The following is a 17,863-nucleotide window of genomic DNA, read 5'->3' as shown; positions in this document are numbered from 1 at the left end:
GGATTAAACAATTCGTACAATTTAATAATATTTATCATAAGCGTCTCAGTACTCTCAGTCAACAAAATACCAATTAAATCAGTCAAACGTGTCGTGGCATTTTAGATGAGGCTTTTCAAATTTTAAACATTTACAAAGCGATTTTAATCAGCATATTAGCTACTTCGTGTAACATGATAAACATTGAAAATTCGCTTCGTACCGAATGTACAAGAGATGGGGTGGGAGCCTAGCCGAGATGACATTCGTTTCTGCTACGAAAACTAAACTATAGATTTGTCTCTCTATCACTCTTCCATATTAGTGCGATAGAGAGACATAGCGTTTCGTTGTCGTCGCGCAAATGATTGTTATCTTGGCGAGGCCCCCAGCAGGTACTTCGTAGTTTGTAGACCTACGAGGCCTAATTAGCGTGGGAGGACGCTTTATCAGCGACAGTGTGGGAATATGTTGTGGTAATGTACAGTCAGTAGTAGAAGTAACTATAAGGGGCCTAGATGTTCAAAATGCCACGTCACGATACAAACAGTTGCGGGGAGTTTCCATAAAGTAGGAAAAGTTGTTGGAATTTTTTGATAAAAAAATAATACGAAAAAGAAATACCTATGTCTCCAATTTGGATGGATGGGAAAATGCTATTCGTTTTCAATGATTATTTCCACGTGAAACATTTTAAAACTTTCCATCGCAACATCAACAACAAGTAGTCAGAAACGGACCCGTATGTCCTTAAGCAAAGTCCAAACGAGAGGTATGGGCACTGTGAACGTCATCTCGCGTTGTGTGGTAGGGCACAGCACAGCGGATGTTATTCCAGATCTAGAGCAGAGCCGGAGCCCAACTGTTCCCCAGTTACCTCCGCCTTACTGAAAACCGCAGCCAAATAACACTAGACCCTACTCAAAGTGTTGTGTTCCTGCCGGTGAGTAAGGTTGCCCGAGCCCAACGAGGGTGCGCGGTGGTAGGGTCGGCAACGAAATCTCTCCATAGGCTACAGTGACCGTCTCCCATCAGGCGGGCCGTGCGCTTGTTTGCCACCGACGTAGTATAAAAAAGAAAAGGTTAATTTAAAGACTCTTAAAGAGATAAATTCGGCTTTCTCCTAATGATGTGTTTTTCCCGTTTTGTTTTTATTTTTTATACAATAAAGTGTTTCACTACTACCGATCATTCCCTCTCTATCCCGATTCATAAACATCGATCATATCACAAATAATTCACCGTAAATTCTGTTAAGCTTTGGAACGCGCTACCGCCTCCTTTGAGACAGTGTCAATCAGTGGCATCGCTAAAATATTAACTAAAAAAACCATGGCTCTCAGATGAAGAACCTACTGACAGGTAGGAAGATGTGTGTGGTCATAATATATATTTATATTTATTCATATATGTACATATATCCAGATATTTATTTATACATAGTATATAGTATGTAATAAAATATAATTACTTTAGATATAGTTTTTAATTACTCTTTTAGGTATGGGTTAACTGGAAGAGATCCCTCTTAGTAATAAGTTCGCCTTTGTACTACCCAATTATATTCCATCTGATGTAATATTTATTTTTCTCGTACAATAAAGTATTTACTTCCTTACTTACTTACTTTGTGTTGACCATTTTATACCACGTTAATTACATTCCATGTTGCACAAGCATACAAAAGATGCATCTACGCATCTGCCGGACTAATTGCCTTTGAACTAAAATAACTGCGATGCCGGCACCAAATGTCAACAGAAATAAACTCCCGTGTCAGTGTTCGGACGTCGTAAGGCGTCTATGCTACCAGTGTTGCCAGGTGGGCGGAAAAGGATTATCGTATTTGAGTGTCCAAATTATCGTACTCATAAAACAATATCGTACGCCTATCAAAAAGGCACTACTCCCAAATTTTTTTGGAAAATAAGCCTACTTGTCCAATGTATAATCAAAGAAAACGCAATGTTTGTCTAAATTGCGCAAAAATTCGTATTATTTTTTTGTATTTTTGTGATACATCGAAATCTTGTCATTTTTGACGCAAACCAAGGAGCCGAACAGCCAAAAGTTGCTAGTATTGTAGCCTATTTCTGAAGGAAAGTGTCATATTTTGCTTCAAAGACTAGAGTTTTTGGGTGGCATTATCCAACGGCTGAAATTATCGTACTTTTGCGTACGATAATGCTCTTTGGATTTTTTGGACATCGTACCGGAACCCAAATTATTGTACATGTACGAGTACAATAATTATCGTACGCCTGGCAACACTGCTATGATACAAAGGTGAATTAAAAAGGACATTCGGGACATTCGGGGGCAGTAGTTATGACTCGTGATAATTTTATGAGAGATTGAGTTTGTGCAGATATTTTTGAGAGCTTGGTCTTCAATGGTAGATTATGAACATCCTAACGCATTGGTTATAATATGATAGTACTTTAGGATTGTTATTATCCATGCTTAAGTGACGAAGTATAGTTAAAACGATTTAATAAGCTGACCGTGTAGCACTTGAGTGATTAAACTGATTAACTTGTGCACAATGACTTACCTTCTTTTTTTCGGGATAAGTTTTTATTTCAGATTTATTCCGCTCATTCAAACCAACCAAATTTGATCCAACTCGATCGCCAAAAATTCGACAACAAAATAAATATCGACCCAAACAGCCTCTTAAACTTAACAATTCTCATGTATATCAGTGAGATGAGTCAAGTCAATGTAAAAACCTAACGATTCTTAATTCTGTGTATTTTGGCCCATAAAAATTATTGCCAACGATTAACCTTGTTATGCCTCATTGTGAATCCCTGACTAACATTAACACGTGACGTCACAATTGCACCTTGTAGAAAATGGTTGACGCATCACGTCATATGAGTAGTTACGCTTAAGGCAAGTGCCTTGGCAAGTCGACTCGTATGGCAAGTGGCAAGGTGATGTAATTTACCCGAATTTGCGATATGAGAGGTTATTAAACAGTTCAGTTCTGAGAATGCTGTGAGTCTTCGTATGGATGTGATGTTATCAAAATAGACTCATGTACACATAGGAATATTTTTGCACATTGTGAAATAATGTTTGTATGTTTTTATGAAGTCCTTATATTTTCGTTTGCTGATTGAATTCTTTTCACGTGGCGATTGAGACGAACAATGTTTATGTAATATGTAGCGGCCCAATTCGAACAATGCTTATAAGATGTTATGGCGATACGGTACCGTTCTGTCAGTGCCAAAAGTGATGTTTTTGGTTGAAGTAATGTCACATCTTAAAAGCATTGTTCGGATACGGTCGTAAGTAGAGTCTGTTCGGAAAGAGAAGAGTCGTATGTATCGGGCCCAACATTCCACGACTCTTTCCGCACAGACTCTAAAAAATGGGCAGAAACGCAACTAGAGTCCGTCTATGCTAACTTTTCACCGACGTGAACAGAACAGAGAATTTTCATAGAAATTTGACATTAATGACATTTCCCCACCTTTTATTGAAAATGGCATTTTCAAGAATTAGCTTGATCAGACTCTACTTATAATTAATTAATACCTACATGGTAACTCGATAAATCTTCTAATTAAATAAATACTTAATACAATAAATACTCTTGTCATGCAATTTTACACTTCGTATTAGGACAAAAACTACATTATCATGAAACTCCCTGTAAGTATTCGGGTCGGGACCACGTCCTAAACTGGACGGAGACAGTGGCATTGTTCATACATACATACAACCCACTAGTACTAGTACTTCTGTACCCAATAATTATTTAAACCATGATAATGATATCCAATCAAAGACAACAATAACTTTATTGCTTCTGCGACCTTGATAAGCCGTGAGGTAATCTCTTGAGGACTATACATTAAATTCCCATTGCTTTTAGAAGCCAGTATAACTTTGATTCCTGATGACGAGTTGTTTGTATGAAGCCCCAATTCATACTTACAGTGGGTATTGTATTATGGGTATGATGGCCGATCATTCATATGCTGTGTATGCAAAGTATGCAACAATGTAAGGTCGTCACGTGTATGTAAATAATAACAATCTATGACTACCTTGGTAATGCCATTTTCTACCTAGACGCTTTACGGGCAGGTCCAGGATGCAAACGTTAGGGGTCGTCCTAATACAACGCGACTATTACGCGATTATAGCAAGTTCGCACGAATTTTACTCGCGCGAACGCGCGATCAAACATATTGTACTCTAATAGGGTGTCCTAATTGGTCGCACGATTGTCAATTAGGACACCTATTCGATTTCAATATTTTTGATCGCGCGTTCGCGTGAGTTAAATTCGCGCGAACTTGCTATATTCGCGTAGCCGCGTTGTATTAGGGCGACGCTTTAAGGTTTATTCCTAGTCATGAGAATTTATGCCCTTTTTAGGCAAACGTAATCACCTAATTAAAGTTGTTGAAGGGCATTATAACCATAATTTTTCCTACTCCTCTACTGTTATCTGTCATTTATGCATTCATTAACACGAATATAAGAACATGTTAGCGCCTCCTTGGTGCTACCTTCATGCGTTGCTGGCCGCTGATGGCCGTATTCATTTTGAATTCTGTTTTTGGCTTTGACGATATATATGCCAATTTTCTTATGGTGTGATAGATTTTATTTTTACAAAGAAGAAATGTATGAATTTATTTACTAAAACTTAAATATATAATAATAAAGTTGATATGTTTGAACGATTGTATGTTCTTAACATATTTTGGTGACCCCGACGTGATCGACGTGACGTTATTTGATCAAATAAGCAATATTTGTATGAAGATTGCGCTGAGTTGAAATGAAGATTATCCTTCGGAGAATATCCCAATTTATCCAATAACGATTACCAGATGAGTTGTGAGTTTAAGCCGGTGAGAGCACGGATGGCTATTGCTGGTACCCATCAACTATCAATCGCTATTTTATCGTAAGTAATTAATGGGTAATTCTACGAAGCGCGAGATTATTACTGTAAGTACCTCTATGTACCTAAATTTGCTTTAATGCGTATGCAAGTATAATTTACCAGTTTAAAATAATCTCGCACCCGCAAAATGGAGGAACTCAAACGTCAAAGAGGAAAAGTTCGGAGAGCTTTAACCCTATTCAAAAAATTCCTCACGCCGTTGTTAGATAAAAAGAATCTAACTCAAGTTCTTGTGAATGAATGCACTCTTAGGTTGTCTAAACTACAGGAGGCATTTAATCTTTTCGATGAAATTCAAACTAATATTGAATTACAGGATGATTCTCAGAGTGAGCTGGATGCTCGAGAGGCCACAGAAAATGAGTTTTATTGTGTAATGGCTCAGGCCCAAGAGGTAATCGCCGCCTTTAAGGAAAAGGACCATCAAGGGGACGAGTTCTTCAGCCAGAGCAGCCGTCAGCGGGAAGGAGCAAAAAATGTGAAACTCCCGCAGCTAAGACTTCCTCCCTTTGATGGAAAGACAGATAAGTGGCTAGAATTTAGAGACCTTTACCTGTCTTTAATACATGACAATGAGAACATTGATGACGTTTGTAAATTTCACTATCTCAAGTCATACCTTCAAGGCGACGCAAGCTTAGTTATTAATTCTGTGTCCGTCTCAGCTGAGAACTATCCTATCGCTTGGTCTCTTTTACGCGAGCGATATGATAATAAACGTTTGTTAATCAATCAGCATTTAAAGGGTTTGTTTAGCATAGAGCCTTTGTCGAAGGAAAGTGATGAGAGTTTACGCAAATTAATTGACAATTTGTCAAAAAATGTAAAAGCACTCAAGTCTCTTGGTGAGGAGACCGATAAGTGGGATACCTTGGTTATCTATATGGCCTCGTCGAAACTTGACGTCAGTACCGCGCGAAAATGGGAAGAGTTTCGTAGTGACATAATTTCTCCGTCATTACAGGAGTTTTATAAATTCCTTCGTAACAGAGCTGACGTTTTAGAAACGGTATCTAGTTCGAGGAACGACAAACGTCAAATTCAGACGGATTTCAATAAAAACGATAAACGTCTAAATGTTACTCCAACTAAATGCTTTGTTTCGTCAGGCCTGTCACCGAGATCTTCGACTAGCGTAGTGGTAAATGACTGTCACTATTGTAAGCAGGATCATAGGCTAAGCGATTGTCCCAAATTTAATTCCTTATCGGTTGATGACCGCTTCCTACAGGTGAGTCAATGGAAGTTGTGCAAAAACTGTTTGCGCCCCGGCCACACTGTGTATCAGTGTAGCACCAGTACTGCATGTAGGGTTTGCAAGAAAAGGCACAACACCATATTGCATAGAGAAGTGATTAATAAGCAGCAAGGTGAAGAGGAAGCAGCTGCCGGACCTAATAATATTTCACGTCCTCAAATGTCAGCATCTTCTTCACCTTCACGCGTAAGTCAAGAAGTTAAGCCCCAAGCATGACTAGCATTGTCGCGCGCCGATTCGTGCGACAAGTTTGTTTTGCGCGCGTTGCTAGACAATGGTAGTCAGTCTTCATTTATGACTGAAATGGCTAAACAAAAGATTGGTTGCAGTACAATTATTGTAAATCGCTCCATTTCGTGTTTTAACAAAATCCCTTTATTTATAAATGAATATTGTGACATTAATTTACATTCACTCCACACGTCATTTATAGCTGAAGTGCGATGCTATATCATAGCTAAGATACGGATGAGCTTCCTGCAGTCAAGATAGGAACAAAAATAGATATTCCTAACAATATTACCCTAGCTGATCCTAAGTTCCAGTCGCCGGCAGAAGTCGATCTCTTGCTTGGTTCTGATATATACTGGGACTTGATTGGGCAAAGAAAAATTAAGCTAGGTATAAGACGACCATATTTAGTAGAAACCGAGCTAGGTTGGATAGTGGCTGGCCCTACGGGGAGGAGGCCCAGGGACTCTACGAGTTCTCATACTATCCGCTGTAACTTTTCACAAGAAATTAAACCAGTTGTCAAAATTTTGGGAACTGGAAGAGTTACCTAGTTTGAAATCTGTAGTATCTTCAGATTATACTATTTTAAGGTAGGTTCAAGCGGAACCTCGGAGTTTAAAAACGTTCGTCGCAAATCGGGTTGGTGAGATTCAAGAATTGTCTTATCATAGTTCATGGAGACACGTGCCAGAAGAGATGAACCCTGTTGATTTGGCATCAAGTCAAAATGTATGTACCGCCGTTATTTGGTTTCAGGGTCCCTCTTTTCTTACTGACCGTATGTCAAATTGGCCATAACTGAATCAGCACCTCAGCGATACTAGTTGCATACCCGAAATGAAAACGTTTACTCTTATTGATAATACAGTAGATAAAAACTACTGTGTCGTAGACTTTGAAAGATATTCGAAGTTGACGACTTTGCAAAGAGTCTTTGCATATGTGCAAAGATTTATATACAATTGAAGAAATCTGATAAAGCAATCTCAACTAGAGTCTTTCGGGGATGATCTTTGCTTACTGCAAAAAGATAAACCTTTACCTTTAAAGTCTCGAATACTCAAACTTCTACCATTTATAGATGAGGACGGACTACTACGTGTCGGTGGTCGTATTCAGAATTCTTCAGGCAGTTACACGCAAAAGCACTCCGCATTATTAATTGCTAAACACACATTTGCGAAGCTGTTTTTTCAGCGTGAACATAATAAAACTTTGCATGGACCTGTTAAACTAATACTAATTAATCTACGCAATCAATTTAGCCTATACGCGGGATAGATTTAGCTAGGAGTACGGTTAATAAATGTAAAAAGTGTTGGATTATGAAAGCAGAAACTGTAAATCCTATAATGGGGAACTTACCTGAAACCAGAGTCACACCGAGTCTGTGGTGGTGAGTTTAAGGTTTGTGGAGTTGACTTTGCTGGCTAGGCTGTAAGATAACCAAGGCTTACTTAATTCTTTTCGTTTGTTTTTCGACAAGGGCTTTACATTTAGAACTCATAAGTAGTCTTTCTACTGACGCTTTTATTCAATGTCTCCGACGGTTTAAAATATCTCGTCGTGGTTATCCATGCGAGATTCATTGCGATAATGTTTAAAATTTTGTGGGTGCGAGTAACGAACTTGCTTCCTTTCTGAAGTCTAGCAATAATTCTGTAGCTTCGTGGGGGGCTAATGAGGGTATAAAGTTCGTGTTCTCGCCGGCTTATTCTCCACATTTCGGAGGGATATGGGAAGCCGGAGTCAAGTCAGCCAAATTCCATATGGAACGGGTCCTAGGCAATACTCACATGACTTTGAAGAACTGACCAAGCTTTTCAATCAAATTGAAGCCATGTTGAATTCTCGACCGCTGACCTATTTATCGACCGATCCCAACGACTTGGACCCATTAACGCCAGGTCATTTTCTGATCGGACAGTCATTGATGTCTTTACCTTCTCCGAACCTGTTGGTCATCAACCCAAATCGGCTAAGCAGATATGAGCACATCGAGAAAATGCGGCAGCAATTTTGGAATCGCTGGCACAAGGAGTTTCTGGCCGAATTACAGGACCGGATTAAGTGGAAGGTCAACACACAACAACTTCAAGTTAACGACGTGGTTGTCGTTAGAGAAACACGTCCCTCCAATGAAATGGAGAATGGACCGAATAGTTAAATTGTTCCCCGGACAAGACAACGTATCCAGAGTGGCGGATGTTGGCACGGCACGTGGCATAATACGAAGAGCAGTTCATCGTCTATGTCCACTACCCAAACCGGAAGAAGCTTTCTCCGTCCTCGAGGCTCTACCTCCTCGAGGGGGGGGAGTATGTTAGCGCCTCCTTGGTGCTACCTTCATGCGTTGCTGGCCGCTGATGGCCGTATTCATTTTGAATTCTGTTTTTGGCTTTGACGATATATATGCCAATTAATTTTCTTATGGTGTGATAGATTTTATTTTTACAAAGAAGAAATGTATGAATTTATTTACTAAAACTTAAATATATAATAATAAAGTTGATATGTTTGAACGATTGTATGTTCTTAACAGAACATACATAAAAGATTTCAAGAAAAGTCTATATTGTCTATTCCTCATAAAAGCTCTTGTGCTTTTATAAGCTATAATGTTACTGCGATTAATGGCTACCAACCTAAAAAAACCAAAACGAATACAGTTTTAAACTAAGTGCATTGATGCCAACTTACAAAATATACATTTGGTTGCATAGTAAAAATAATTACGTCATAAGTCAGAAACACGCATGTGACACCCGTAATATAGCAACACCCATAGACTACGAAGACCGCTTAGCGTTGCTTGTTAGTCTCCGTAGGCTACGGTGGCCAAAATTGAGAAAAAACTGTCCAAAAAATTAATTTAGCAAGTAGCAAGTACCAGGGCCTCATGAGTTACGAGGAGGTGTCGCCGACCGGCCGGCCGCGGCCCGTGGCGGGCCGGGCGCGTAACAAGGTATGCTCGCGCGTCTTGGCTATATACTTTTGCTGTAATTTGTTTACCTAAATTAAGATTTATTTTTGTTGACTCGTAGGAAAATAATTTAAGAGCTCTGCTTTTGTCGGTGGAGTAATCGCCTTTCTTTTCTTTTATGGGCCAGTATTTTTATTCATCATACTACGCAAGTACGCATTCTTTTTCACTTGGCATTGATAGTGAGATGTAATTTTAGAAGATCTTAGAAGTTTAATGAGAAGTTGTTTCGGTTGGTTACACTGTTGTTTAAAAAGGTTAGGTATTATGAAATTCTGAAGAAAGAGAATACCTACCTATAGACGGATTTATTTAAAGTTGACTCACGCATTACTGCAACGAAAATACGACAATGTTTGTATTTTAAAGTTAACAAATATTGGTTTTATTTCATTAAAATATTTTTACAGCGTGAAACACGAGTAAATCACAGCAGCTTATTTCAAAACAAGAACACGAATGTTTCGGCTTGGTGGCCTGCCGCAGGTTTCGCGTTACAGTCCTCTTTGTTTCATGACTTACGCGTTTCCAGCCAGTTACAAATTACGAGATTGTCAACAAATAACAACCGTTGAAATTCCTAACCTAACAGCCCCCTTCAGTGAAATCTGAACTTTATTTGCAAAGTAGCTAGATTCCTTGTGCAATGTTTAGGTTGAGTGAGATAAGAGGTTGGTGAAGTGAGCAATTGAAATACCGACTGTTCAGAGACGCTTTGTTCCAATTTTAAAAACAAAATGGTCTTTGTCGGGTATGACGTACTAGTTAGAGATGTGGATCTTAGCTATTTGTTTGTGGTCTGATAAGTTTCTGGCTGATAAAAATATAAGAAGTTCTTTGTAGAAGTTTGGAACATTAAAAATGAAACAACATCGTGCTTAGTTGCTTAGGTACTTGGTGAAGCTTAAAATAAACTAAACTTTTTAATTCATACCTCTAGTTATGTAGGTTAAGCTAAACCACCTACTCTTGTGTTTCTTGATGATATTATCTACTAAATAATATTCACTCTTATTGACTAGAGTCAGACCAAGATAAGTTGGCAGCAATTTTGATAGCCAAGCGCAAGTGTTATTTTAAACGTCAAACATCTATGAAATTATTACGTTTACTTGGGCTGTCTGGACTAACAAAATCATTGCCAACTTAGCTTGGTCCTACTCTGCTGGTTTGATTTGCTAAGGCGAGCTTAATTCGAAATTTAGGTGCCCAGGATGTACTTAAAGATGTGTACCATTCTTTTTCACGCTCGATCAGCTCTTCAACGCAGAATGTATGGGATCTCCTATAATACACACTAAATATCGATGGTATTACATCTGTGGATGCTCCACATAGCATCTTATTAGACAAGATGTTAGGGCTATTCGCTACCTAAGCCACATTGAGCAAGAAATTAACATCACCTTTCTTCCACAGAGCTCCGGTATATTCTGCACGTTCTTCCTCGCGCACGCCATCCGGTTGCGTCGGCGTGCCTCCATCAGAAACTCCTCATCCCTCCGCGAAGCTGCGCTCTCTGCTGCTCCGGATGACTCGTTACTGTCGCCCAGCGCGCCTGCGCATACCTTGCCAAAGTATTAGACTTCATACTATTAACAAGTTAAGCCTAGGGCGAGTTCTTGTAGGATCATCGTAGAGCTGAACGACGAAACCACGAGATGTTTGCTGGCACCTTGATAAAGGACGATACGTCTATAAGCCTATCTTTGATACTAAACGTTGAATAAATTAGGCACAATTGGCTCACTCATTGATATGAATATCGTCACGACCCTACTACAACGTGAATGACAAAGTATTTAAATCGAAGAGTAGAATAAAACATAAATATGTCTAAGTATACTTTGTGGTGGTTAAAAGCAATCGGAACTAAAAATAAGTTTTTATTTATCGCTGAGCAGTTCCGTATAACCATAACAAGATGTCTTGCTTCAATATACTTCTTGTAAAATATTATCTACTTCTGCGGGAAAGACGTTCTCCCTTCTTGCCAAAGCCTTAAGAACCATTAGAATTAATATAACATGGCTTATCGCAGTCGCCTACGAGTAATTTAATATTTTACCATGAATAAAGTCATCGTTGGCGTTTCACAGTCTTCAGATTAGCTGAACTGGTAGATAAAGTGCTAAGTTTTGCAGGAAGTTTTATCTGGCAGTTAATTTATTTGTTAATTAGCTATCCAATGCTTTACTTGGACATTGTGAACCAGGCCCTTATAGTTATAAATAACCTCTTACAAATATGACAGATTCAAATATATACACGTATATTAAGAATCAATTAAGTGTACATACATACTAAGTCACGCCTCCACAACTATTTGCTCACCTGTCTACCAATGCAATCAAGATTACGATCAGCCAGAAAAGGTACCTATGCAATTATATCTCTATTATGTGTTATTATATAATTACTTTTTTTAAGACCCTGGATTTATCTTAAGCGTAAACTAATAACACACGAGATAACAATCATTTCTCAAGAGCATGTTCGTGAATTGTACACTAATTTACAGACTTTTTTGCTGAAGAGACGTCAAATATATTTCTTTATAAGTGTTTGTAATTTGACTTGTATGTAGGTTCTTATAAACATTATACGGCGTGTATTTTTGATATGACCATTATAATTAAAGGGTAGTTAGTTTAGGCTGTATGCTGTATGCACACACTTTCATAGGTTTTATAAAAAATGGTCTTCTTTTAATTTTCCATATAAAATCATTCAGCAAGCAATGTGTAACCATTGTGTTTTAAATCAAAATGTAGCATTTAATGACGGGACGTCACAACTGTTACAAGTGACCATGATGTCCGAATTTACGAAATACATTGCCGCTTGAAAACATTACAAAAGTGAATTATGCACTGGTAGAGACTAAATTAAAAAAATCTTTCAGAATTGTTGTATAGCGCTAAAACCTACGTCTAGTTTAAATTTGTGGTTGTATCAAAAATACGCATTATACCTATGTAGGAGTTATGAAGATGCTATAATGCCGTATAACTTTGATACGTGTTTAATAGACTCCTCTTTACTATGATCTATAAAAGTAAAAATTAATAAGTAACTCTTTATTTTGTCACTTTTTATACAAGTTTGTACCATGGTTGTATTATTGTACTACTTATACGAAATTTTTCTGTTTTACTGAAAATGGTAGATTTGTGTTTCCATGCAATTTTGCAGCTCGCTGTAGCACCTACATGTATATACTATGTATAAACTTACGTTATTCATCAGCAGTATCGGAGACAACAGAGTGCCTTCTATTGGGCATTCATCAGCATGTCGAGCACTGGACCTTTATAGTTGAAAACATATTATTTGCACCGATAAATGCTATTTCTAATGGCTCTTGTAAAATAGGGTAATAAAATTTGCTTACTTGAGCTAAATAATGTTTACCGACTTACTTTTTTTCGTTTTAATTTCTTAGTTTTCCTGGTTTACCAACTTTTCAAATCATATTCTGGTAAATTAAATAATATATTTAAACTCAAAAAGATCCTGAATGAATAGTTAAAAAAATATTTGCATAATAAATAACGTATCTATATTAATCTAGACACACAAAGTATCATAATTAACTATTCGTACTATATACTTTGCCGCTCTTTTATCCCTTTGTATTCGTAAAGATACAGTTTTATGACTAATCAGTGCAAATTATATTTCGTCAACTATACCTTACCTATTTTGTTTGTAACGGGTCACCAACAATAATTTTATTCTAATTATACCTTTAGTATTATTTATTAGTTTTCTACATGAAAAATGCATTTTTCCGTATACTCACTGAATTATTAATAACACATATTGAATGTTGTATTTTTTGCTAAGCTATATTAGTATTTCGGGCCTTGACTGATGTCACAAAATCGAATACCATTACTACGTCATTAGAAGTCAATACTCGTGTATACGTTTGTGTGACAAAGACTAATTAGCAGGAAAAGACAAATGTGTATTCCATATTGTATCTATTTATATACATTACATGTATGTATAGTATTGTATGAAATAAGTAACTTTTTTGGGCGGATTTTTATTATGTTGACATTATTTTCAATTTTGTCAGATAAACTGGTGTATTATAGGTGATTCCCCCTCCTGTATAATAGAGACCTACGTGTACTATGTCCTAAAAATCTTTCTCTGAGTAACGATAACGTAATGGAATTTTCGTAGCTAACTCAATGGAAATTCACATAGGTACATTTTTGTCCCAAATTGAGATTTCGTGTTTATTTCAACCAGCAAGGCTCGAAACCGGTTTCCTTCGAATTTTTATAAGAACGCGAACGTTTTAAGAACTTTATTGTAACCTGAAAAAACCAATTTAATCGACGAGCGACGAAACGACCGGCCGGCCTGTTGATATGCCACGTAAACATAGACGCCGACATAAGAAGAAGCCGGGTTTTTATTGCTCTAAACCGGTTAATTTGACAAGAACAGTTCTCATAAAAACCGGTTTAAAAGAAACGGTTTTTCGAGCGCAAAATGAAAAGGTTTTGCGCCAAGTATGGTATCATATACCAAGTATGGTTTAGAAATTTAACCGGTTTCCGAGCCTTGCCAACGAGAATGAAGAGCTCATCAAACCTATCAAAATCTAAAAAAAAACTTGACAAAAAAAAAAAAAACAATTCAGCCCATTTCCGTCCATTCCGTCCAAATTATAAAAGTATTCAATTGGTACTTAAGGGGGGTCACGTAAGAATTTTCAAGTTCAAGTCGTGACTGAAAATAACCCACTTGTTGAAGATGCGTCACGCCGCGTCTGGCATTTCGTAAACATCAACATGCACATCGTGCACGTCTGACGTCCGTCATTTTTCTTTGAAAACCAATGTCCTGGATATTTTCCTTATTTAAATGGTATTATTCTACGTTTAAGGTAATTACGCAGTTGAAATTATTTGTTTAATTCTCGGTTGCGATTGGTCGTGGTTTGAAAAAATTGTAGTGTACTTACTTAACTGTAAAAGAATTACGAATACATATATGAACAAAAAAAAAATTAAACATTTGAGGAGAATCTTACACATATCAACCCAGCCCCAAACTAAGCAAAGCTTGTGTACTATATGGGTACTAGGCGACTATAATACATACTTATATAGATAAGTACATACTTAGATACATAGAAAACACCCAAATAAATCCCCTCACCAGGATTTGAACCCGGGACCATCGGCTTCATGGGCAGGGTCACTACACTTACTACCCACAGGTCGGAAAAATGTGTGCTTTATAAATGTGTATTTTCGATTTTTCAAGGAAATTAAATCGTATAAAAGCTACCTATTCAATTAAGAATAATTTTAATTTATTAAACTACAATGAATTTAAGTTGCCGATAATATTTTAAATTTACTTTAAGTTGATTTTCACTTTCAAAGTGTAACGTAATGCTCGAGTTTTGATACACAAAACGGTACAAGAGCATATTCATGTCCATAAGACAAAGTTTCCGAGTCATTATACAACAAATATTTTACGAAAATTTGAATCATATTGCTTCATCGTATCGTATAATCGCCTACATTTCAATTTAGGAACGACAAACGAGACTCCGCAAAGAATCTGCAATTCAATTGCAAAGTGAGATGTGGGATTCCGAGTCGAGAAATAATTCCTGGCAGGAAGCTTGATTGCTGCTGAGTCATGACTGTCATGCGAGTTCATTTGATCGCGGTACATCGTTTAGTTTTTAACTTTTTATACTCGTTTTCCTGACAAGGTTATACTTACTCGTTTAAGATATACGCTTGCTTTTTATGTCCCAGTCATCCAAGACAACTACTAAAATGACAGTTCTATTAACCCGTGGAGCGCGTTAGTATCACACGTGTGATACTAACTCATTTTCGGTCGTAGCGATTCATCTGACGTGTGTTACCACAGATCAATATGGGTCCAATTGCTTTGCATCAATTAGTTGTATGTTGGTCGTTCAATTTTATCAAACATCTTTTATTGCAGCACAAAATTGGAATAAGGCTTAGAACGCACTGCCATTAATTTTTTGCGGTTTCAGTCTTATTTCTTGGGCTTTCAGTCTTGCAAGTGCGTGCGTTTATGAAGCATGCCGTACGTTACACTTTTTGCGGTTCAAACCGCAAAAAATTAATCGCAGTGCGTTATAAGCCTAAGAAGTGGGGGTTTGGTGATAAAATGGTCATCGGGCAATCGAATTGTCGTTTTAGCATTTAGGACATACCTAAAACCAACTATTTGATCCAGTAGTTAAGACAAAATATGGAGGTGACATTTTTAAGGGATTTAAATATTCAATTACAATTTGCAGATTTTAATTTACTTAGTTGAAGCGACTATAGTTCGTGCCATTCACGATGACGCGCAGATTTGTTTAATCTACCCTTTAATACAATGACAATACGAATCAAGGCACGCGGCGTCGAACGACACCATCTATACAATGCTTTATTATATTAAGTCCATTTGGTTTATTACAAACTTCGATAACAAAAGGAAGTGAGACATTAGTGTAATAAAAACACAATTATTATGTGATAAAGTTTTCCTGGTCCAATTTTAAGTTACTTATAAAGAGTAAATTCTACATTAGCTGATATTTCTATGAAATACCGAGTACAGTCACGGTCTTTAATTGCTGAGCTAATTTACTGTAAGTATTAAACAACCAAATTAGCTAACGTGACCGTACCTAGATATTATACGTTTAACTTGAATCTTACAACGTATATAATATATAAATTAATCTATATATAAGTTTATCTATATATAGTTTTTTCATATATAGTCTCGGTTACAAATTCATTTACTTAAAAGACACTGCACCTATCTTTCTGGTTTAACCCATTGGTTGACTGGTAGAGAATGCCTTAAGGCATTAAGTCCGCCATTTGTACCTTCATGTATTGTGCAATAAAGATTAAATAAATAAATAAATATATCTTGGCTGACAAACGAAACAATTGAATGCAAATTCGTCATCCTTATCAATGCAAACATAATTTTGTAGCATTTACTCGGTTTTGGTTCGGTGTAGTCATTTCAAAGTCAACTCTCCGTGGTAATTACAAACTATGACTAAGTCACACAATGTCAAGCAATCTACTGAAAAGAAAAATTAACATATATTGCGTGCCTATGTATACCTGGTCTCAAGTCAATCATTTGAAAATATTATCTTTTCAGGACAGCTTATTTGCAAACCGGTGGTAGTTTTGACTTACATAAATGCAGTATGGGAACGATTTTATCGAGTCAGATTTCAATGCGGAAAAGAAGATAAAGAAAGATAAAGGTAGTTTGTTTTTCAAGTAGGCATATTACAATGCGCTTATGAACGTCAAATAAAGCTACACCGGCTCTAACCCTACACCTCTGACCCGAGAAGATTTAAATCCCTCCTAAATTGATGGAGGGTATCCCAATATGGGACCGGCAAAAAACTCGGCAAAGGAGGATGTTGTAGGTATAATTATTTATTAATAAACAAATATTGTAGAGAATAAAGAAGTGACAAAGTGTTTAAGATTATTAGATTAAAATGTGAATTGACAAATACATATGTATTTACCACCTAATGTAACATGAAATTTTTCATATGGAATGGAACGTTTGGTATAGTTTGTCATCCACGATGACGCGCAGATAATATAACCTTTAATAACATGACATTACGAATCATGGCAGGCGTCTTCGTGAATGACACGATATATAAATTGTCAACTGTCGATGTCGCGCAAGCGAGTACCTTACCCGTGAACTATATTGATCAGGGGGCTTACCCCGAAAACCGAAATCCGAAATTCACAAATTGCGGGAATCTTTCTCTTTTACTCTCACTAAGACGTGATTAGAGTGACAGAGAAAAATGCGGTTAAGCCCAGAAATCGTATTAATTCACAAGGTCGAATTGGACACAAATGAAATCAGAAATCACTTGTGGATTTCTTAGTAGTAGTAAGTAATTATAGTGATGGGTTGTGTGATTGTTATTATTTACTGTTAATTTTATATTTTCAATTTACCTACAATTAAGACAAAGTGTATTTGTACCGTTTAGGTATTATTTTGTACTCTGAATTAAAATAGTTATATGATATGAGGTAATTGATTTTATTTATATTTCTACTGCTAAACATTATCCTTATATGTATTAATGGTTTATGATAACTATATAATGAATATCCTGTTGCTATAAATAATTTATTTACCTACGTATAGCAGCTCGATATCACAAATTATGGGTTATTTTATTTTATGAGGTGGGTATACGAAGTATACTTTTACCTATCTACTTTAAATTAAATGTATATTAAACAAAATGTGATTAGAATTATCACTTAATTCATACTTACACCTATTGCATGAAATACCTAAAGCTGATTTACCTAATGCACGAAATACCTAAAGCTAATTTATCTAATGCACGAAATACCTAAAGCTAATTTATCTAATGCACGAA

The 17,863-nt window shown here is 36.8% G+C and overlaps 1 protein-coding gene and 1 long non-coding RNA gene across 2 annotated transcripts in view; both read left to right on the top strand.

Annotated features, from left to right (window-relative positions):
• Positions 1–17,503, top strand: part of LOC133521176 (uncharacterized) — a 293,381-nt gene extending 275,878 nt beyond the window's left edge. The window contains exon 2 of the long non-coding RNA XR_009799871.1: positions 11,766–17,503. This is a non-coding gene — a long non-coding RNA (uncharacterized LOC133521176). The remainder of the gene's footprint in view (positions 1–11,765) is intronic.
• Positions 1–17,503, top strand: part of LOC133521167 (23 kDa integral membrane protein-like) — a 52,718-nt gene extending 35,215 nt beyond the window's left edge. Inside the window, exon 5 of the mRNA XM_061855979.1 lies at positions 10,810–17,503. Within this exon, the coding sequence (XP_061711963.1) occupies positions 10,810–10,974 (165 nt within the window). The 3' untranslated portion in view covers positions 10,975–17,503. The remainder of the gene's footprint in view (positions 1–10,809) is intronic.
• Positions 17,504–17,863: the final 360 nt, after the last annotated feature.

This window comes from Cydia pomonella, chromosome 9 (genome assembly GCF_033807575.1).
Source record: "Cydia pomonella isolate Wapato2018A chromosome 9, ilCydPomo1, whole genome shotgun sequence".
Classification (NCBI taxonomy): domain Eukaryota; kingdom Metazoa; phylum Arthropoda; class Insecta; order Lepidoptera; family Tortricidae; genus Cydia; species Cydia pomonella.
This window is presented reverse-complemented; position numbering and strand designations above follow the sequence as displayed.